This window comes from Echinops telfairi, unplaced genomic scaffold (assembly GCF_000313985.2).
Source record: "Echinops telfairi isolate 266 unplaced genomic scaffold, ASM31398v2 ScPeMD7_7420;HRSCAF=8458, whole genome shotgun sequence".
In the NCBI taxonomy this organism is placed as follows: Eukaryota; Metazoa; Chordata; class Mammalia; order Afrosoricida; family Tenrecidae; genus Echinops; species Echinops telfairi.
In genome coordinates, this window is record NW_022111320.1 from 51,513,221 (window position 1) to 51,532,482 (window position 19,262).

Here is a 19,262-nt window from a genome sequence, read left to right on the forward strand (position 1 = left end):
CTGGGCGAGGGCTGACCTGGGAGAGCCAGGTGGCGGCAGCTGGCACCCTCCATTCCCACCCACCCCGGCCTCCTGCACCTCCAGGTCCCGGGCAAGCTCGAAGAGCAAGGCGATGGTCTCACCGGCCGCGATCCGCAGGCTCACGCTGTCGCTGGACAGGAGCTGGGGCAGCCGGGGCAGCTGCCTGGGAAAGGGGCAGGCTTAGCGGTGTTGTTGGATGGTGGGGCGGGGGGGCTTCCTCCCTGCTCCCCGCCCTTACCTGTCAAGGACGTGGCTGATGTGGGTGCTGGGGAGGATGGTGAGGAGCAAGGCCCAGGCCTGCAGGGCGGCACACAGCAGCCCATGCTGCCCAGCAGGTGCCACGGGAGCCGGGCAGCCACGCATGGCACAGGCCCAGCTGAAAATACTTTCTAAGCAATTAAGGCAGGAGAACAGGTCCTAGGGGCACAGGGAAGCAGGGGAGAGGCTCAGGGGCAGAGCGGGGTGTAGGTGCTCTACCACCTGTCCCCAGAGGCCACTCACCTGGATGTCGGCAGCAGCCACATAGCAGCCCAGGCCGAGAGAAGACGCGCACTGTTGGGGAGGGTACGGGTCAGGGCAGCCCGCAGCTGAGCCTGTGGTCCCGGTCATCTGCCTCCCGGGCCCTCAGAGGAAGGGAGCAGTGTCTCGGGGAATCCCCACCCCCGCGCTGCTCAGGGAACACTCACGTGGAGCCGGGCCGAGGGGCTGGCTGTGTTGTCGCTGAGCAGGGACAGCAGCGAGGGCTGCAAGCTGCGGAACAGCATCTCACCCTTGGGCCCAGGACCCAGCTGCACGCAGAGCAGGCCTCCCACAGCCGCAGCCAGGGCCTGCTCTTCACCCTTCCCTAGGGGGTGCCGTTCGGTTAGCCTGAGTAGCCAGGGCCGGCCCCCGCTCCCCCACCCCCCTGCCCACCTGCTGCCAACCTCTCTTGAGGCACTTTTCCAGGGCATCCGCCAGGGTGAGGCAGCGCTCCTGCAGGAAGTCGGGGTGCAGGTGAGAAGCCAGGGCCCCGCGCAGGCTCTCCAGGGCCCCTTGCCGGGTCTTGGCACTGGAGGAGGGGCAGAGGTGGTGGGTGATGGGGGCCAGGCCACCCTTGGTCTGGGCCAAGCAGGGACATGGAGCTGGGGGTACCTCTTATCCGTGAGGCAGTCCACATACTCCTTCATCTTCTCCTCCAGGTCTTCCTGCTGGGCCTGCTCCTCCATGCCATCGCCCCCTGCAAAGCCGGCCTGTCAGTGCCACCCCCTTCCCCACACGACGAGAACCCCAACCCAGCACCTGCCCACTCACCGGGGCCATCCTCTGCAGGGGCACTGAGGACGCTGGGGCACTCGCTGGTGGTGCTGCGGGCCTCACTGGCTGCCTCATCCTCGCTGGACCCTGAGTCGGCTTGGGCACTGCCCCGGGCACCTGGGGAAAGCAGAGTGCTCACACCGGCCACATGACGTCACAAGACCCAAAATGGCCTCTTCTCAGAGATAAGAAACCAGGGGCGAGACAGCCAGCAGCACGGGCTGAAGCAGGGCCGCTGAACTGGGAAGCAGAGGAGGAGATGGTGGTCTGGTGGTTGGGTAGGGAGACCAGCCAGTCTGGACTATGTCCACAGGGCGGGCACAGGCAGAGTACCAGGGACTTAGGCTTGAGAATCAGACATCCTCAGGCTTCAAGTCCCGTGTGGCCAGACTCAGTTTCTCCATCTGCAAAGCAGAGACGCAAAACCTTCTCTTGGGTGGAGACCCTGACTAAACAAGCTAGTTACTTGTTCTTCTGTGGACACACATGTTTACGACGTGACTCGTCTGCCTGGGTGGGGGTGGGGGGACGGCGGCAGCTCAGTGTCTACGGCGTGGGGGAGGGGTAAGTACCCCAGACTTCCACCTCTCTTGGGTCCATCCTGGGCCTTTGGCCCACAGGATAGGCACACAGCTCCTCCTAACCCTGAGTGTGGCAGCTGGGAGCAAAGTGACCCTCCGTGAGCAAGCGCCCGGCCTGGACCCAGGTGGAGACGGGTGTCCAGACCAGCAAGCTGGAACACACCTGTGCAGGGGACTCTGCCCGGGGTGAGGCTGACAGCCGGCCAGGTGCTGGGGACAGCAGAGCTGCACTTTCCAGGAAACACCCTCTGCCTTCCTTCAGACACAGCCCAGCACGTATCTGTCTCTGCTCAACCCCAACACTCTGCTGGCCCGAACAACCTGACCTCTGCCTAACTAGTTGCCTTGGCCAGGCTCCGCCTTGGGGGAGCTCAAGGAAGCTGACCCCCTGCCTTGTCTCTCCTGCCCCTAAGCCTGGAGCCCAAGTGCTGGGTGAACTTGCCCCAGCAATGGTCCTCTGGCTTTGGCACTGACCACTCAGCACCCCCCAACCAAGTTCCCATGGAGGCGGTGGCCAGGGGCTGGGCTGTGCCCCACAGCTGTCCCATCCTGTGTTTACTTCACCAAGTTGCTCCTGGTAGACACTGATAAGTGAGCCCAGCACTGCCCTGCGCCTGGGCGTGGGCTCCCCCAATTTCTCTGCGGGGTGCCCAGGCTGCCGAAGCCAGGCTGCTTCCAGCTGGCCCTCCTTGGCCCTAGGTGTCTCGGCCAGGCTGGCCTTCCAGGGCCTCCGGCCAACTTCCTCATCCAGTCGGGAAAAGCTTAGGGCTTGCCGCAGCCGAAGAGGCAGCTTGCCCTTCCTTTCCGACGGGTTTGCCCAAGCTATGGGGCACCTGGGGTGGAAGGGCAGGGGCAAGGCTGGGGCCGCGAGGTGCCGGCTGGACCACAGCCCAGAGAGCCCAGCTCTAGGCAGGTGGCAGCCCGCTCAAGTTAGGCGCACACGTGGCCGCTGCTTCCCCGAGCACGTGCTGGCCGCCGGGAATTCCGGAAGGCTGCCCCCGCTGGTTGCAGCGGGATCGCCACCGCGGGACCTTTCCAAGTGACCCACCAGGACTCCGCCCCGCCCCTGCCCTGCACCCACCAGCGGTCCCGCGCCCCCTACTCACCGCCGCCGCGGCGGCGCTGGCCGCCCTTACGGGGAGCGTGCCCCCTGCGGGCGCGAGGCATCTCAGGAATCGAACCCTGGGGGCGAAGGGTCAGGGACCTGGCGGCCCGGGGCTCGGGACCAGCGCGACACTGGCCGGGGAGCGGCGCCGAGACCTCAGCGAGCGACTGGAGCCTCTAGCCGCGCGCTCCACCATCTTCGCGAGGCGCCCCGCCCAGACACGCGGGCCGCCGGGAGGGCGAGTTCTCGGCTCGCTGGCTCGGCCCTCCGCTCCAGCGGCGGAGACTACCACTCCCAGGAGGCCGTGCGCGCGGCAGGCAGCGGGCGACTGGGCGCAGGGCAGCTCGGGAATTGTAGTCGGCCTCCGGGAGTAGCCCGCTACGCTAGCTGGACTGTGCACCAACAATGCCCCGCAGCCCCGGGCCGCACACGAGTTAACCAACTCAGAAGCTGCCCCCGCGGAGCAGCGCCCCACAGCAAGGCTGACATCCCAGGCTTCTCGAAGCAGGGTAACCGGCACGGATCCTCGTGGCTATCTCGATCAAGTGACCGGGCTAGCAGGGAGGGGCTCGGAGAGAAAGTGAAGGCAGCCAAAATCAGCCAGTGAGAGAGGGAGTTTATGATGAAAGCAGCGTATCAAGAGTTTAGCGCGCCCAGCTCAGTGCAGATCTCCCTGGGGCTCCCCAGCCCGTGGCTCCGCCTCCAGTGACCTCCTCATAGACCCAGTCCAGTGTGGACGCCAAACTTTGGGCCGACAGTCCCAAGGACCTGGAACCTTGCACGCTTCCTCTTCAGGAGGCGTCAGATTTTTATTTTTAAAAGAGCGGTGTTATTCTTTAGGGGAGCTTAAGGCCTCGTCCTTCTCCCTCAGCTACTGGTTTCCAACTGCTGACTTGCGGTTAGCCGTTCATAACCACAGTCACCAGGGCTTCTTGGGTGGGGGTGGGGGTGCTGTTCAGATTTTCCAGACCCTGAAGTGTTTCCCCTGGGCCTTTGCACCTCCCAGGATGTGGAGGAGAGAGAAACCTTTGTGCTCCTGAGCAGGCGGGTTGACTGAGCTGAACGGAGCAGGGGTGGACTGCGGGCTCCCTCCTGGGCTGAGCGGGCTGCTGCAGGGACAAGAGCAGTAAGAGCAGTAGTTCGGGAGGTGGGCGACAGGTGACTCCCGGCTTTAGGTGCACTACTTAGGCCCAGCCTCACGCTCCTGGCAAGTGGGCCCAGCCCAGCCTCGGTAACAGTGGCACCTGAAGGCCTCCCAAGCTCCAGGGGCACCATCTGGCTGCAGATGCAGAAAGGCTTCCAGCTGCTCCAGGTCTCGCCGGGCGCAGCGCCCGTGACCGTGGCAGTGCCGGTGACTGCAGGCCACAGCTGCCCTGGTCACGTTGATCACGTAGGGGCCCAAGGTGCCCACCAGGTAATGGTGGAGACGCCAGCATTCTTCCTGGGGGCGGGAAGAGGGTGCGGATGTACGCCATGGCTTCTGCCCCATGCCCCAACACCAGCCTCCCCGACCCTGGGGGCCAGCATGACTGGTAGGCTGGAGAACGCGGGACTCACCTTGGATCGGGAGAGGCTCAGGTCTCCCCAGAGCACCACACCAGCAGCACCCAGTGCCACGCTCACCCCCATGGTGTGCAGGAGCTCCTCCTGGAGGCAAAGAGCTGCTCAGCGTTGTCTAGGCTGGCAGTCTGATCACCCTGGTCTGATTCCGATCCCTTTGCGCACTGAGCCTCTAAGTCAGTGGTTCTCAACCTTCCTAATGCCCCCACCCTTTCATACATTCATGTGCTGGTGACCCCACAACCATAAATTATTTTCATTGCTGCTTCATCACTGTCATTTTGCTACTGTTATGAATCAGGCGACCCCTGTAAAAGGGTCGTTTGACCCCCAAAGGGCTCACAACCCATAGGTTGAGAACTGATGCTCTAGGTGGCCCCTCAGGCCCATGACTCCGAGAAATATTTCCCTTTAAACCAGTGCTCCAAAGGCAGGGGGCCTTGCCTTCCCCCCAGGATCCTCCAGGACAAAGTCACACTTCCCCCATCACATGTCCCGTGGAAGGGCCTCCCCTCCAGGGAATCCTGGGCCTTTCTGAGGCTAGGTACCATCCAGACCGCTAGTCCTGTTTCCACTCACCTGGGACAGGAACCTCCCCGAGTCTCGGCGTGTGAGGCGGGCATAGGCCAGGACAGGCAGTGGGTGCAGGTGGCCAGTGCGGGCCACACGGAAGGCTTCTTCCAGGCGATGCAGGACATAGGTCTGGAAGTGGGCAGGTGACAGTCTGGGCGGGAGGTAGATGCTGGGGAACAGGGCACTGGAGGCAGCCCACAGCCAGTGCAGCTGCCTGTTTCGGGCAAGCGTGGCTGCATGGCAGCGGCCGGTGTAGTTGGAGGCCATGCTGTGCCAGCCATTACCACAGGCTGGGAAGCGATAGAAGCCCCATAGCCCATGAGGCCGAAGGGCCCGGCCCAGGCGCAGTGTGCCTTCCATCAGCACACGGGCTGCCTGTTCGAAGCCAGCGTGGGCCTCGTGGAGCTGATCCTCGGGGTCCAGGTCGGGGAACACCTGCCGTGCCCAAGCTCGTGAGGCTGCCCAGTAAACCCGCCGGCGGCCCCAGTTCCCAGCCCAGAGTGGACACCACTCCTCCCAGTCCAGCACTGCCGGGCCAGCAAAGCCAGGGTCCAGGCTGTGGCGGATCTGACAGGCAGCCCGTGCCAGGTGTCGGCCGAGGGGCACAGCCTGGGGGATGCCACCATGATGAGCTATGCCCCCAGGTCCAAAGTAGGGGTAGAGGCCAAACTGATTCTTATAGAAGATAGTGATGTTCTGCCCTCGGAAGCGTTGGCCACGGTTGGCTGTGATGCCCAGGGCCTCGAGTGGCAGGCGTATGCCGAAGCGGTCCTTACAGTGTGCTGAGGGCATGTTCCACAGAACAGAGAAGGGGCGCTCAGGGGCCCCCAGCGAAGCCTGGCCACGCCCCAGGCACAAGGCCACCCCCAGCACCAGGACCAGGTGCATGATCGTGCCCCAGGGGCAGAAACCTGCAGGAGAAGAGAGAGCGCGGAGCTTAGGGACCAGGGCTGCTCCCCAGCCCCTTCCCACAAGGATCTGGGGGCTTAGGAAAACATGGTCCACAAGGGTCCTCACATGATCAAACACACCGCCAAGCTGGCCTAGGCAGCTCCCTTGCCAGGTCTGCCCCCGTGACCTGAGGCCCCCCACCCCTGGCACTCTCAGAGGGCCCTTCTTGCCTCTCCCCATCTTGTTCGCAGCCCCAAGAACACACAGCCCTCGCTTCCTGGCCTGGCTAGTTCCTGCTCAGCACTGTTTCTGCAGTGACGGCACTTCCCTGGGACAGGTCCCTTGGATCCACAGATGGGGTGAGGCCAACTGGCTCCCACCTCAGTCCTTCCCCTGTCCCAGGCGGTGTCCTTCTGGGTCAAAAGCCTATTTGACTCCTCGTTGGCTGTGCCCGGGTCAGGCCAGACTCACGGCAGGGGTTCAGTGTGTGGTGGGGAGTGAATGAATGAGAAGGGACTAGCCATCCTGGGTTTGTTCCCTGGGCCTGGCAGGGTGAGATGGGTAAAGGGCAGGTGTCTCTCCACTAGGGTTCTGGGACCAGGGAGGGTCTGGGGTCCTGAGACCGGCTGGGAGGCAGGAGTAGGGGGGGGAGTGTCATCCAATGAGCAGTCACACCTACACCCAATAGAAGCCTTTATTCAGTCCCACTGATGGCTCTGAGCCAGGGCCTAAAGGCACCTCGTGGCCCCACTGGCACTCAGGAAATATGGACAGGCTAGCTCCATCACCATGGTCTAGGGGCTGGCACTGTCCTGGGCAGGCCATGGGTCCAGGAGGACAGTGCCTCGTCCCAAGTGGCCCTCAGAGGACCTTCTCCATCCAGAAGATGGGGGAGCCCCTCAGGTCCCAGTACTGTGTCTCTAACAGACTTTGTGGAGGGGTGCCTGCTGGGGGCTGGATGGGCAGAGGCTCTGGCAGCGGAGGGGGTGGTGGCAATGGGGGCCCCTTTGGGGCTCCTAGAGTCAGGCTGGGGGCCTTGAAGGGCGGCTGGGGATGGGAGGCCCTGGGTAAGGCACTGAGCAGGGCGGTGGGCAGCCTTCGGCTGGTGAAAACCAGGCCCTGCACAGGCTCACTCAGCTGGTAGCCCAGGTGGGCGTAAAAGTGGAGCTGATCGTGGGTAGTGAGGTGCAGCCGGCAGAAGCCGTGGGCCTTGGCAAACCCCTCCAGGCCCTCCATGAGGCAGCGGCCGAAGCCTCGGCCCCTCAGTGCCCGGGCCACCACCACTGTCTCCACAAGGAGACTCTGGGGCTGGCCCAATACCCGGGACAGGCGGGCATGGCCCACCACAGTGGGGGCCACCCCGGGCATGGAGCGGGGGCTCAGCAGCATTAGGCAGAGTGGGAAGGCATCTGAGGACTGGCCGAGGGAGTGGAGGCGGGAGGCCCGACTGCGAGGCCACTGCTCGTTGATGAGGTCGGCGCAGGCCTCCAGCAGCTCAGGCCTCCGGTGCACAGGCTCCAGGGTCAGCTCAGCCAGGCTGGGCCTGGGCCTGGGGGGCCCCTCCAGCTGGTGTGCAGGCTCTGGAAGCATCTCAGTGGCCCCAGGTCTGAGGGGCATCTCTGGAGGGCACGCAGGACTTGGGGTCAGCTCAGCTAGCCTGAGGCTTGGCGACAGCTCTGGTTGACTTGAGGGGTCCACAGTCCACTCTGGGAGGCATGCGGGGTGCGGGAGCGGCTTGGTTGGGCTGGGCCTCAGGATCAGCTCCATCCAGTGGGCAGGGTCTGAGTGGGGTCGGCTGGGATTCAAAGTGAGCTCTTGCTGAAGGCAGGATCCAAGGTTAGCCCCGCCAGGCTGCAGGGTGCTCGGCGCTCAGCTGGGGGTTAAGGCTGCAGCCTCCAGGCAGTGGCGTTTTCTCAGACCACACGGGGTCTCCTGTGGACAACAGCCCATGCTGGGCCCGGCCAGGCTGGGAAGGCAGGCAGGGACTGGGCAGAGGTTGGGGGTGTCCAGCGGAATAGGGATGTCATGCATCTTGGAACTGGGAGGTCATGGGCTGTAGCTTTATCCTCATGCACCTGACTGCTCATAGGTGACCTGCAAGCCCACTCCCTAGACCTAGGGGGACTGACTCAGGTGAAGGGCAGTGTGTCTGGGTTCAAGGTGACCTGTCCCGCACTGGAAGGAGGTTGAGGGCAAGGATGAGCCCAGGAGTCCTGGCCCAGGCCTAATCTGCTGTCTGTGCCTTCCTCAGGCCTTCACTGAGCTGGGCCAGCTAACCCAGCCCCCTCGCTGGCCATCCTGTCTTCAGTAGTCCACCACCAAAGCTGGTCAGCCACTGGCTAGACCATGCAAAATTCGGTGACCTCCTAGCTTAAATTCATCCATGGCTGCCAACTGTTCTGAGAGAGGACGAAACAGCACTGACGTTTTCAGACCTCTGAGCTAGCCCAAGCCTGGGCTGCCACTCACCTTCCCCACAGCCTCAGCTTCCCCTCTTAGGGCTGCCTTTCCCACCAGGGGCAGAGTCCAAGGCCCCTTCCCCAACTCTGTCCAGTTCACTGCACGCTCACTGAGCAGGGACCCAACTGTCTGCCCCCCACACTCTCCCCAATGGTGCAGAGTCACGAGCAATGAGGCTCCTGCAGGCCTGGTTCCCCACTGCCCTGAGTTTCGTAGCCACCCTAGATAAGGGCTATCTATAGCTTCCTTCCTCCATCCACAGGAGGTACCTAACGGCTGCCAAGCTGGGGGTGCCCAGGGCTGCCTAGCTGGGGGTGCCTAGACCCCACTGTGTGCCCACTCTGCATCAGGCCCTGCTGGCAGGAGTCTCCAATGGGATTCTCTATGGGATTCTGAGAGTGGGGGACAACTGGGCCCCACTCCTATACTCCCCTGCTCCAGGAGGGGTGTCTTGATCCTACCCCCCATCTCCCCAGGAGAGGGGCCTAAAGTTGGGGGCAGTTCAATACTGGCCAGTCTCAGGAAGGCCCCTCCCCTCACACTACATCCCACTCAGGTTACTAGGGCCCTTACCTGTACCAGCCAGGTCCGAAGCTGTGTAGTAGCACCCTAGGCTCCGCAGAGAGGAAGCCCCCGGGACCGCCCCTAGGCGGGAGCCCTACCCTAACTGGCCGCTTTAACCCGCTCCGTGCCGACTCCACCTCCTTTGACCGAAAGGCGCTGGGCTCCTGTACTTCCCCGCCCCGAGAGGATCTGCACCATTTCTCTGATGCCTCGATTTCCCCCTCCCGCCGGGGGATCGCGGGCCAGAGACTTGGGGCTTCCGGAGTTTGACTATGGGTAGGTGTGGCCCGGCTTACTCCGGGAGGCAACGACCGATGCAGCGAGGGCGTACAGGGCCACGCAGCCCCGTGGGGGCCGCGGGCTCGGCTCAGGTGAGGGTCGGGGGCGCGCTGGGGGAGGGCGAGTACTGACATCTTGACGCCGCGCTCCGGGATGCGCCGCGTCCACGCTCGGCCCGCCTCGCTCTGGTTTGGACTCCTCCGTTCGCCTGTCCGCTCTGGCCCCCAGCGGTCCGGCGGACACACTGCAGTCGTCGGCGCCCGCGATTCACGACCAGGTCCTGGCGTCGCCCCCGGACCCAGGCCCCGCGCGCCGGGCCTCGCCAGTCACCCCTGAAGCCCCGCCCCTGGCGCACGCGTCACAACGCTGACCCGGCAGCGACTCGGCCTAGCACTGGCTCCGCCCTCTCCCCGCCCCGCCGGCCCGGCTAATCACAGCGCCGACCCAGCGCAAGCCCCGCCTCCCGCGGACTCCGCCTCTTCCCCACGGGTCACGTCGGAGGCCCCGCCCCTCTCCTGAGCTGCCGAGGCTCTGCCCCCCTGCTCGGGGCGTCACGACCGCCACTGCGCTCAGGCCCCACCTCCAGAGGGCGGGGCTTCAGCTTCTCCCGCCCCTGGCGCAGACAGGCCCCGCCCCGCCGGACTTTGGGCACGCCCCCGCCCCCGTCAGCCCGCCCTAGCCCATTCCCAGCTTTGAAAGGGTCTGGTGCAGTTTCTTGCTGATATTTGGGCCTCACCCTGGGAAGCAGATTCTGACTAGGTGCGACGAGTCTGCCCTGTCGACCCCTTGCACATTATAGGCGCTCGATAAGCAGCTCTCGAAGTTCCCTGTTTGCTTTATTTGCGGGACTGTGCGGAGCTTGGGCCGCAGAATGGTTCAGCGTCCGAGCATGGCTGGTCACCATCAGTCAACACACTGGAGCTGAAGGGTTCCACCACCGACGATAGCGCCTGGGTTCGAATTGCAGCTTCTGCTAACCGACGATCCACTTGAGCAAAGCTCTTGCCCTCCCTGGTAGCTGCCTCTGTTTGTTTCCTATTCCTGTTGTGGAGGGTTACAGGAGCATGCCCACTTTCAGTGCTGGGCACAGGGCTTGGCCCGGAGCACGTGCACAGTGAATACCAGCTGTGGTGCTGATTTCAGAGTCAAGACTGGCTCCAGCGTCTCTGGAGGACTTTGCTCTGAGCTGCTGGGCCAGGGACCTGAGGCTCTCACTCCCTACGTGACTGCTGGACCCCCCAGCGTGTGTGCATGCTCAGGGTGGTGACCGAGTGTACACCTGACTATGACGTGGCTTGTGTGACACTGACTGTGCCTGTACTTGGAAAGTCATGGCCGGGTGCAGACAGATGTGTGTGTGTGTGTGTGCAAGCATTTGTAAGTGACCAGCCTCTGGATCCTCATACACCATGCTGCTCACACCACGCTCCCTGCCAGCCACTGTAACAGCGACACATGAACTTCTCAGCCATCTGAGCCTGATCCTCAGAGGACAAGGCCCCCCGCAGGGTCAGGGGCCCACCACCAGGTGAGGGCTGGATGGAGAAACTGGCAGGGTTGAGGAAGAGGAGGGCCTCCGGGTGACTGGGGCGGCGGACACAGCGGCCGTGGCCCGAGCACAGGGCCTGGCTGCACAGGAGCGCCCCGCTGGTCACGTTCAGGATGAAAGATCCCAGGGTGGTGTCCACATACTCCTTGATGGCCTGGCATGACTCCTGAGGGGGGAGGGGGGAGGACACGGCATCACTGAACACCCAGGGCACTGAGTCACTTAATCTCCTGTTTGGCTAGCTAGGGGGGAGACGGGAAAGGCGGGCCAGGGTCTCCACTGCCTGGTGGCCCCAGCCCACCCGTCACCCCACTGTGCTGCTCACCTTGGTCCGTGTGTTCTCCGAGCTCACCCAGAGCACCACTCCCGCTGCTCCCTGGGCTGCAGTCTCCCCCAGGCTCTGCTCCAGGGCATCCTGGGAAAGGGGCAGCACAACTCAGGGACTGCTGCACCCCCACCACCCGCCCCTCGCCCCCGGGTGGGACACATGCAGCTCTTTAACCCTCCAGCTAAGACTGGGGTGGCTGGAAGGCAAGCTGTCCCTCTGTAGCCCGAGAATGTCATACCAGCCGAGACTGCAGCGTGCTAAAGTGGGCACACAGCCAGGCTCAAAGAAGGTGTGGAGCAAGAGATGAAAGTGCCCTAAGGTGGTGTGGCCACTACCACCCCCCCCACCCCCCCACCCCCCCACACACACCCTGGCTGACCAGGCAAATCACAAGGTGGGCAGGGTCACAGGAAGTGACTCACCAGTGATAGGAAGTGGTTAGTCATCTCATAGAAGATCTGAGCATAGGGCAGCACGGGCAGGTCACTGACCCCAGCAGCCCGGGCCACCTGGAAGGCCTCCCCCACGCCGTGCCGCACAAACATCTGTGTCTTCCCACTGCCCTTCAGCGCTTCAGGCAGGTAGATGCTGGGGTAGAGAGCCCGGCTACGGCGCCAGAGCCACCCCAGCTGGTCATTCTGGGCACGGACGTCCGTGGGACACTGGCCTGTGTAGTTGGGGCTGAGAAAGTCATAGTTGTAACACGCAGGGAAGCCATAGAAGCCCCAGAGGCCGCGAGGCCTCAGAGCCTGCCCCAGCTGAAGGGTGCCCATCATCCAGGCCTGCGCAGCCTCCTGGAACTGTTTCTCGGCCGCTGCCTCCACCCTGTAAGGGGGCCAGTCAGGGTGCTCTGCCTGCACCAGCTCCCTCGAGCGCTGCCGGTAAATGTCCTTGCTGTCCCAGTTGAAGGCCCAACGTGGGCGCCATGGTTCCCAGTCAATAACCGCCAGGCCGGAGAAGTCAGGCTGGGGCATGGCAGTCAGGATGTCGTGGCATGCGAGGGCCAGGTGGGTGGACAGGCTGGCATTCTGGGGCAGGCCACCAGCCACGGGCTCCCCAGTAGCCGTGTAGTAGGGGTAGGTGCCCAGCTGGTCACGGTAGAAGATGGTCATGTCAGGGCCGCGGAAGGCCTGCTGTGGGTTGGCAACCACATCGAACACACTGACGTCCACATCTACGCTGTGTCTCTCCAAGCACCCCTGGGTGTCTGCGTTCCAGACGGTGGTGAACGGTTGGTTGGGTACCACAGTGTCCCTGGCACCTTGGGCCATGCCCAGCAAGGCCAGGAAGAGCACGCAGGAGGGCAGCAGCCGGCATGCCATGGCTGGGGGCGGGTCTGAGAGAACCTGGTCGAGGGAGGCAGAGTGAGAGCAGGCCCTCAGACTCTGTGGCCTCTAGTGAGTCCGTTGTTCATTAACCCACCCTGGCTCTGACATCAAGCAAATATTGACCTGCAGGCCCCAGGCGGGTCAGTGGCAAAGGGGTGGGGGGCGGTGCAGAGAGGGTATTCCTGCAGCTGGTGGTCCTATGTTGAGTTGCTTCCTGGGCGGGGCCTCTGCCCTCTACCTCACAGACCTTACCCTGGCCACAGGTTTTCCACCCAGCCCTTTTCCCCAAGGCCTATGAGGACCGACTTCCGTTGAATTAGAGCCAAGAACCAGGTCCTTGGTTGGCCCTTCCACCGACCTGCTGGTGTGAGCTTTCCCTGTCCCTCCCCCTGGAACCCCGGCCAGTCATCAGAGGAGGGGTTGTTTAACGACTACGAGGGCAGGGCAGCCTAGCCCTCCTGTGGACCCACCAGCCCGAGCTTGTCCCTGCTAACCTCAGGCCTGCGGGGCCTCATTCCAAAATGCCTGAGCCCAGGGTAGTGGGTAAGGCAGGACCCAGGCAGATTCCACCGTTCCTCAACTCTGGCTCCAGCTGCAGGAAGAACTCTGAGAGGAAGCTGGCGCTGCTGGAAAGTCTGAGATTTTGTATGGGGTCACCCCACCCAGTCTGGGGACGAGCCAAGGGGCGGGCCCTGGGCTTAACAGACAGCTATCACTGCTGCTCTCCAAGCAAAGTGCCCTTGGTGGGAGGTGCTACTTTCCTGCCCCCACCCCCACCTCCTAGGGTAGGACTCTGGCTTTATTAGGAGGCCCCAAGAAGGGGTGTGTGTGTGTGTGTGTGTGTGTGTAGGCCAGGGTGGCCAGCTGGGCAGAGCTCTCTGCATGTCTAGGGCTGTGTACATTCAGGCCTAATGGCTACGTTAACCACATTCACGGGCCCCTTCTCATTAAAGAAAAAGAGATGGAAGAAATAGGTTTAACCACGATGTTGGTATGAAGACAATAAAGATGATCCGGGCTGCGTTTGTGATGATACCGTCACGAGTCTGTGTTTAGTCAGATGCTTCGGGAGACTCTCCCAAACCCTGAACTCTGCAGCCTGCTATACAAGTGCCGGGTCTTAGGGGAATTCCCGTGAGTGGTCATCTGTGTGTGTGTGTGTGTGTGTGTGTGTGTGTGTGTGTGTGTGTGTGTGACCCAGTGCCTGGGACTAGGTGTGTGTCTGCCCCCTTGCCTGTGACCCTGAGACTCCTTGTTTGCACGAGCATGGGTGTGACTATGTTTATCAGTTTACCCGGGCTTATTCATTACTTTGTGGTTTTACTTGTTCAGACTCAGATACTGATTATTGAGACCTCCAGGGGTGATGGGCCCAGACTGGTCTGCCAGAGTGGGCGGCAGGGCCTGGCACATCCTCACCCTGGGCCAAAGAGCTGCCTGCGTCAGTGAGCTCCAAGGCCCAGTGGGCACTGGAGAAAGGACGCTGACTGAGCTGGAAGCTGGAAGGGCTTAGGACGAGGAGGCCTGGGGGCATGGAGGCTGTGGGCACAGTGGCTGGGGCCTGGGCAGTGTGCAGCCACAGGGGCAGTGGAGGGATGCTGTTTAAGAAACAAGCTCTTAGAGAGCAGTGACCACGCAGGGCCAGAGCCTGGCACAGCCTCCCCCGCAGGGGATCCCCTCTGGGGATCCATGCTTTCAACACCTCTAGGAACTCAGCACCATCCAGGCAACCAACAGGCCAGCATCCCAGCTGGCCGCAGCCCAAGGGAGAGGCTCTACTGGAGGGAAGCGGGAGGAAGCCCCCTGGCTTTCCAGGGCCCTGCCCAGAGGCCCATTCTTACAGGCTGGGCTGGTCAGCGGGCGCAGGTGCTATGTTTGGGGTCAGCTTAGCCTTGCCTGTTCTCTCTGGGTGTTCTTGCCCTCTCCTCACTCACAGGACAACTCTGGCTGTACCCTCCCAGGGCTGCTGTCTTCCCCATCTTCCTGGGGAAGTGACGTGTCCGCCACAGCTGTGTTGGAGAGGCCTAAGTCTTGGTGGTGGTGGTGCCACAGGTGGGCAAGGTAACAGCTGTGTTGTGGTCAGTTTTGTGGACACAGAGTGAAGGTACACAGGGAGTCATGGCTAACAGGGACTGGTGACAGGAGGGGGAGGTGGGTGTGAACAGTCGTATGAGATCACAGGTGTAGGTATGAAATCACAGGTGTGTGCTGGGCAGTCCCAGCTGGGCAGGAAAGTCACAGGTGTGTCTGGATTACTCATGTATGCGTGTGGGCCCTTTTAGGTATGGGTGGGGCAGATCACAGGTATGCATGTGGCTCACACCTGTGAGGGGGAGACAGGCAACAGGTGTGGAGGATCACAGCTGTAGGGGAGACAGGTGACCACTCCACTTTCTTGCCCTCCCTCTGCCGGGCTTTATTGACCAACACCTGACTCTTCTCTGCCCTTTGCCCACTGTGGCCATGAGCACCTGGCACCCCCATGTGAATGGCTCTCCTTGTCCTCCCAGTCCATCATAGAGCACCCTGCTTTCCATTCTGTCCCTCAATAGTCACCTGCCTGCCCTCCACCTGCTTCTCCGAGGCTCAGCCTCCAGACACCTGTCTCACCGTGAGTCACCATCCTGGAGATACAGGGACCACCTCCTGGGCATGGGCCCCCGAGCACTGAGGTGCCCACTCAGATCAGCCCCAGGAGTGAGCTTCCGGAGGGAGGGCAGGGGCCGTGGCAAAGTGGGGCAGGGGGATAGCTTTGATGGCCAAAGGGCAAGGCAAAGACCTAAAGCAGTACTGGGGTGGTGAAGCCAGCTGGTGGCAGTCCCTTCTCCCCGGGGGCCTCTGGGCACTAGCCATGCCCTCCATGGTCATGGTCAAGATGGAGGTGACCCCTGAGGCCGCTTCTGCTCCCCAGCTCAGCACGGCCCCAGCAGTAGTGGACTGGGAAGGGACTGCACTTCCAGATTTACATCCCAAACTCTGGCCCTCCCCGAGCCCCTTGGGGGGGGGGGGTAGGGGGGGGGGCAGGAAGAGGCGTGTGATGTGTGTGGCTGAAGTCCATTGTCTACAGGAGAGAGGAGTCGGGGAGAGGCCCGTGGGAACAGCAGGGAGGGGTGGTTGGCTATCTGCCCAAAAGATCAAACAGCCACCACTCTCCCTTCTCGCTGGGTGGGCGAGGCGAGGCCAAGGGAAGCAACTGGCAGTGGCCCAGCAGAGGGTGCAGGGGCAGCAGTAGAGGCACAATGAACTCCGTCCATCACTAGGGTCTGGCCGCACCCCACCCCCACCCCGTCATTGTCAGGAAGCAAGCAAGCAAGGCTCTTGGTGCTGGGGTAGAATGTGGGCCCTGCCCCGCAGGCAGGACTGCCCTGGAGGGAGCGGCCAGCTGGGGGTGCACATGCCAGTGAATGTGCTTGGCAGCTGGCAAGTCCCAGGCCAGACCTCACAGGCAGAGGTCTGACCGCAAAGCCCCCAGGACATTCTGGAATCTCCCTTAGACCCTGGCCCAGGTACAGGAATTCCAAGCAAGGAAGCAGTTGTTTTTTATTTAATTTACAAAAGAGACCCCCAAAATAATAATAATAAACTATCCAAGGGCAGGGAAGTAGGGTCAGCCCCCCCCCCTCCGATGTTCCCCATCTTCCCCATGGCAGGGAGTACTGCCCCATCCCCTTAGAACAGGGGCCTGGGGTGGGGAGAGGGTGCCTCTGCTGGAGATCTTGGGGGCCCCGCCCCACTGGAAGTACTGTCCACTCCTGCAGACTCTGTGTGCCTGGCAGAGCTCTCATGGCAGAGGCCAGCTTGCCTGGCAGCCAGGTGGGAGACCCCTACAAGGTCCAGGGGAGGGCCAGGGCTGTCAGAGCCAATAGGCTGGGGAGGTGGGGTCTCGCCCAGGGCTGGTTGGCACCCCCAGCCACCTTCCCACGGTCCCACTGGCACTGCTCGCCACCCCAGCCCAAGTAGCACTGGCAGCCAAAGTGCGTCTGCAAGTAGTCCCGGTCGGCCCAGCTGAGCTCGCCCTTGGGCCGCAGCTGGGGCTCCCCAGACACGAGGTCGGTCACCAGGCGGAAGCTGCTGGCGCTGAGGTGCAGGAAGGTGTTGGCACTGGGGTCTCGGCGCACGCAGCGCCCATGGCCATGACACTGGGCCCAGCTGCAATACTGGGCAGCCCAGGTCACGTTGACCACGTAGGGGACCAGCAGTTGCGTCAGGTAGTTCTTGAGGTACTCGCAGGTATCCTGAGGACAAAGGCCAAGGTCAGGGTCAGCTGCCCAGTCCACGGTATCCACAATGGTGTGCTTTTCCTATTAATGTAGGTTTGACTGCGCGTACGTGTGGGTGGCCCCCTGCACTTTTCCTGTCAATACAGCTGGGCACACACCTGGGTGACCACCTGCACTTCCCTATCACTTGGGATGCATGCACATAGGTGCCCGCACGGGCGTGCCGGGGCCCACAGTCCCTGCTCCGACTGAGAGTGAGTGGGGGCAAACCGAAGCCCAGCTCGGCAGGCTGGGAGGGGTGGAACTCCACAGCTGCTGGGCACGGAGTTTCCCCTTTCCCGCAGCAGGGTGGGGGTGCCTTCCTTCTCTGCTGGGGCCAGGGCCGCCTCCAGTGGCCAACGGACAAGGCCCGAGCTGGGAGGCGGAGGCGCAAACCTCCTGCATGTGCAGGCTGACGGTCCCCGCTTACCGGACTCGTGGTGTGCCCTGCGTCACCCCAGAGGATGACGCCTGCTGCGCCCAGGGCTGCGCTCTCGCCGATGGTGGAGATGAGGTCTGTCTGTGGGGGGAGGGCACAGCGGTGAGGGCAGCCTGAGACCCACAGGGTGATGACTAATGGCAAGGTGGCAGGGCCAGGCCACCTATCCTTGCCCGCTGTCCCTGGGGGTCTGGTCAACCCTTCTCCCCCTGCAGCCAGGGATCCTTTCCCCCCTCCAGTGTTTAGTAAGGCAGTCTCCACCCCCATTTCAGGCCTTGGGTCCCCAGCACTAGCAAACATGGGGACCAAGCCTATCTATTTGGATAAACTCCAGAGCCAGTGGGGCCTGTGCCCCGGGGCTTGCTGGGCCTTGGATTTGCTAGGAAGCAGGTGAGCCGATTTCTCAGCATCTCTGGGCCTCAGCATTCTCATCTATAAGACGGTGGGACGTGTGCGCGCACGCGTCCCACCACTATCGATAAACCTAGTAGCCCAAACCTGCCCTAGGCAGGGCGGACGCCCCGAAGTGGAAGGCAGGGGGCGGGCCCAGGGCGGCCAGTACCTCGCTGAGCCCCCTGAGCCCTCTGCTGTAGGTGGGCCGTGTGAAGACGTAAACCGGGAGGGCGTGGTTGGCGTGATGGGTGTTGGCCACGCGCAGAGCCTCTTGCACGCGGAAGCTGACGAACTTGCGGCAGTGGGCCGAGGAGGCCAGGACCTCGTCCAGGTAGACGGAGGGGAAGAGGGCTGTGCTTTCAGCCCACAGCCAGGCGAGCTGGTCATTGCGGGCGACCTCCACGTCGGGGCAGCGGCCCGTGTAGCTATCCCAGTTCTGCACGTAGTCGTGGTTGTAGCAGTCGGGGAAGAGGTAGAAGCCCCAGAGGTGCTGCGGGCGCACCGCCTTCACCCAGCGCAGCGTCTCCAGCATGAACTGCCGGGCGGCAAACTCGAAGACGCACTGCGCCTGCTTGCCCACGCGGTCTTGCAGCCAGTCGGGGTGAAGGTCGGCCACCAGCTGGCGGGACCACCGGCGGTACACATCTTTGTCCTGCCAGTTGCGCACCCACACGGGCCGCCAGTCCTCCCAGTCGATGACGGCCAGCCCCGCGGGCTCCCGCGTGCGGATGTAGTGTTCCACGTGCTCGTGCAGCAGCTTCAGGTGCGCCCAGAGGCTGCCGTTCTGGGGCACGCCCCCGTGCACGGAGCGCCCGGCCCGGTCAAAGCGCGGGTACAGGCCCAGCCGATCTTTGTAGAAGATGGTCACACTCTGGTTCACCCACCCCTCGTTCGGGGAGGCCTGCGCGTCGAAGGCCCTCAGGTCCAGCAGCACTTTGTGGCGCGGGGCGCAGTCCTGCGTGGGCACGTCCCACGCGACGACAAAGGGCCGGCCGGTGAAGATGGGAGGCGCCGTGGGCTTGAGCTCGGAGGCCCATGCCACCGCCAGCATCAGGGCCAGTGTGACGGCGGGGCTCGGGCCTGCCCGCATGCTGGGGCTGCACTGGGAAGGTGCCACCTGCCTGGCACCGGTTCAGGAGCTGAAGCAGGGTTGGGAGAGAACTCGTCAGACTGGAGAAACTTGAAGGGACCCGCCACAAGCCAGCCGGCCCGCCTGCCCGGCTCTGCACACCATACAAGGCTGGAACAAACGGGGCCGGGGACTGCCACCGGGTGCCTGTCCGCGCCTTCCTGGAGCAGGTGGCCGACAGTAAGGACAGGGACCTCTCGGATCTTGACTCGTGACTAGGGACACTTAGGCCTGACTTAACTAACCCAACAGCACGAGGTTCTGAGGTGCCCGAACCCGAGGCCCACCCCATACCCCGTCGTCAGCCATCGGTGTCCAGTCTAGACTCTCAACGAACGATTGCGCTCAAGCCAAGGCAGAGCGCGGCTCCGGTGCGGGCGGGGCGGGGTGGGGGGGTGGCCTCCGACGCCCGACGGCACTCGCTGCGGTGGAGGTGGCGCGGGGTTCGGTGTCGGCGCGCCCCGCGGAGCAGAAGAGGGAGGCTGTCAAGACTGTCTGGTTCACAGACTC

General features: G+C 63.1%; 5 protein-coding genes across 10 annotated transcripts in view; all 5 read right to left on the reverse strand.

The window, feature by feature from the left end:
- The window catches only part of IFRD2 (interferon related developmental regulator 2), a 4,922-nt gene extending 1,741 nt beyond the window's left edge, over positions 1-3,181 (reverse strand). The window contains exons 1-8 of one of the 2 annotated variants that reach the window (XM_004715180.2): positions 3,002-3,181; positions 1,312-1,431; positions 1,153-1,237; positions 945-1,069; positions 708-865; positions 523-573; positions 260-438; positions 79-184 (exon numbers count right to left, since the gene is read on the reverse strand). In XM_004715180.2, the coding sequence (XP_004715237.1) occupies positions 79-184; positions 260-438; positions 523-573; positions 708-865; positions 945-1,069; positions 1,153-1,237; positions 1,312-1,431; positions 3,002-3,062 (885 nt within the window). In that variant the 5' untranslated portion in view covers positions 3,063-3,181. Of the gene's footprint in view, positions 1-63; positions 185-259; positions 439-522; positions 574-707; positions 866-944; positions 1,070-1,152; positions 1,238-1,311; positions 1,432-3,001 lie in introns of both variants that reach the window. The other variant, XM_045297375.1, reaches the window with a different exon arrangement.
- Positions 3,182-3,599: 418 nt separating this feature from the next.
- HYAL3 (hyaluronidase 3) lies at positions 3,600-9,522 on the reverse strand. Of its 2 annotated transcripts, none has more exons than XM_045297632.1 (4): positions 9,460-9,522; positions 5,140-6,044; positions 4,558-4,647; positions 3,600-4,441 (listed from the first exon to the last, which is right to left on the reverse strand). In XM_045297632.1, the coding sequence occupies exons 2-4, from the start codon at positions 6,019-6,021 to the stop codon at positions 4,181-4,183; spliced, it is 1,233 nt and encodes a 410-aa protein (XP_045153567.1). In that variant the 5' UTR covers positions 6,022-6,044; positions 9,460-9,522; the 3' UTR covers positions 3,600-4,180. The 2 variants fall into 2 exon arrangements, with proteins under 2 accessions (XP_045153567.1, XP_004715296.4); XM_004715239.4 differs by lacking the exon at positions 9,460-9,522 and adding an exon at positions 9,058-9,124.
- Positions 6,701-9,533, reverse strand: NAA80 (N-alpha-acetyltransferase 80, NatH catalytic subunit). 2 transcript variants are annotated; one of them, XM_004715240.2, is made up of 2 exons: positions 9,460-9,533; positions 6,701-7,956 (listed from the first exon to the last, which is right to left on the reverse strand). In XM_004715240.2, exon 2 carries the CDS (start codon positions 7,789-7,791, stop codon positions 6,886-6,888), a length of 906 nt encoding a protein of 301 aa, XP_004715297.1. In that variant the 5' UTR covers positions 7,792-7,956; positions 9,460-9,533; the 3' UTR covers positions 6,701-6,885. The 2 variants fall into 2 exon arrangements, with proteins under 2 accessions (XP_004715297.1, XP_045153568.1); XM_045297633.1 differs by lacking the exon at positions 9,460-9,533 and adding an exon at positions 9,058-9,137.
- Positions 9,534-10,683: 1,150 nt separating this feature from the next.
- HYAL1 (hyaluronidase 1) lies at positions 10,684-13,136 on the reverse strand. Its single transcript, XM_004715181.2, has 4 exons — positions 13,027-13,136; positions 11,627-12,550; positions 11,202-11,291; positions 10,684-11,042 (listed from the first exon to the last, which is right to left on the reverse strand). The coding sequence occupies exons 1-4, from the start codon at positions 13,045-13,047 to the stop codon at positions 10,728-10,730; spliced, it is 1,350 nt and encodes a 449-aa protein (XP_004715238.2). The 5' UTR covers positions 13,048-13,136; the 3' UTR covers positions 10,684-10,727.
- Positions 13,137-16,054: 2,918 nt separating this feature from the next.
- Positions 16,055-19,262, reverse strand: part of HYAL2 (hyaluronidase 2) — a 4,844-nt gene continuing 1,636 nt past the window's right edge. For all 3 annotated transcript variants that reach the window (XM_004715182.2, XM_045297410.1, XM_045297411.1), the window contains exons 2-4: positions 17,793-18,762; positions 17,222-17,311; positions 16,055-16,767 (exon numbers count right to left, since the gene is read on the reverse strand). In XM_004715182.2, coding sequence (XP_004715239.1) covers positions 16,357-16,767; positions 17,222-17,311; positions 17,793-18,713 — 1,422 coding nt within the window. In that variant the 5' untranslated portion in view covers positions 18,714-18,762 and the 3' untranslated portion in view covers positions 16,055-16,356. The remainder of the gene's footprint in view (positions 16,768-17,221; positions 17,312-17,792; positions 18,763-19,262) is intronic.

Coding starts and splice junctions, on each gene's coding strand:
- HYAL3 (XM_045297632.1), bottom strand. CDS start 6,021: ATGCACCTGGTCCTGGTGCTGGGGGTGGCCTTGTGCCTGGGGCGTGGC. Junction 4,648..5,139: donor CGGGGAGGTTCCTGTCCCAG/GTGAGTGGAAAC, acceptor CTTTGCCTCCAG/GAGGAGCTCCTGCACACCAT. Junction 4,442..4,557: donor TGAGCCTCTCCCGATCCAAG/GTGAGTCCCGCG, acceptor TCCCGCCCCCAG/GAAGAATGCTGGCGTCTCCA.
- NAA80 (XM_004715240.2), bottom strand. CDS start 7,791: ATGGAGCTGATCCTGAGGCCCAGCCCAACCAAGCCGCTCCCGCACCCC.
- HYAL1 (XM_004715181.2), bottom strand. CDS start 13,047: ATGAGGCCCCGCAGGCCTGAG. Junction 11,292..11,626: donor CTAACCACTTCCTATCACTG/GTGAGTCACTTC, acceptor CCCCTTTCCCAG/GATGCCCTGGAGCAGAGCCT. Junction 11,043..11,201: donor CGGAGAACACACGGACCAAG/GTGAGCAGCACA, acceptor CTCCCCCCTCAG/GAGTCATGCCAGGCCATCAA.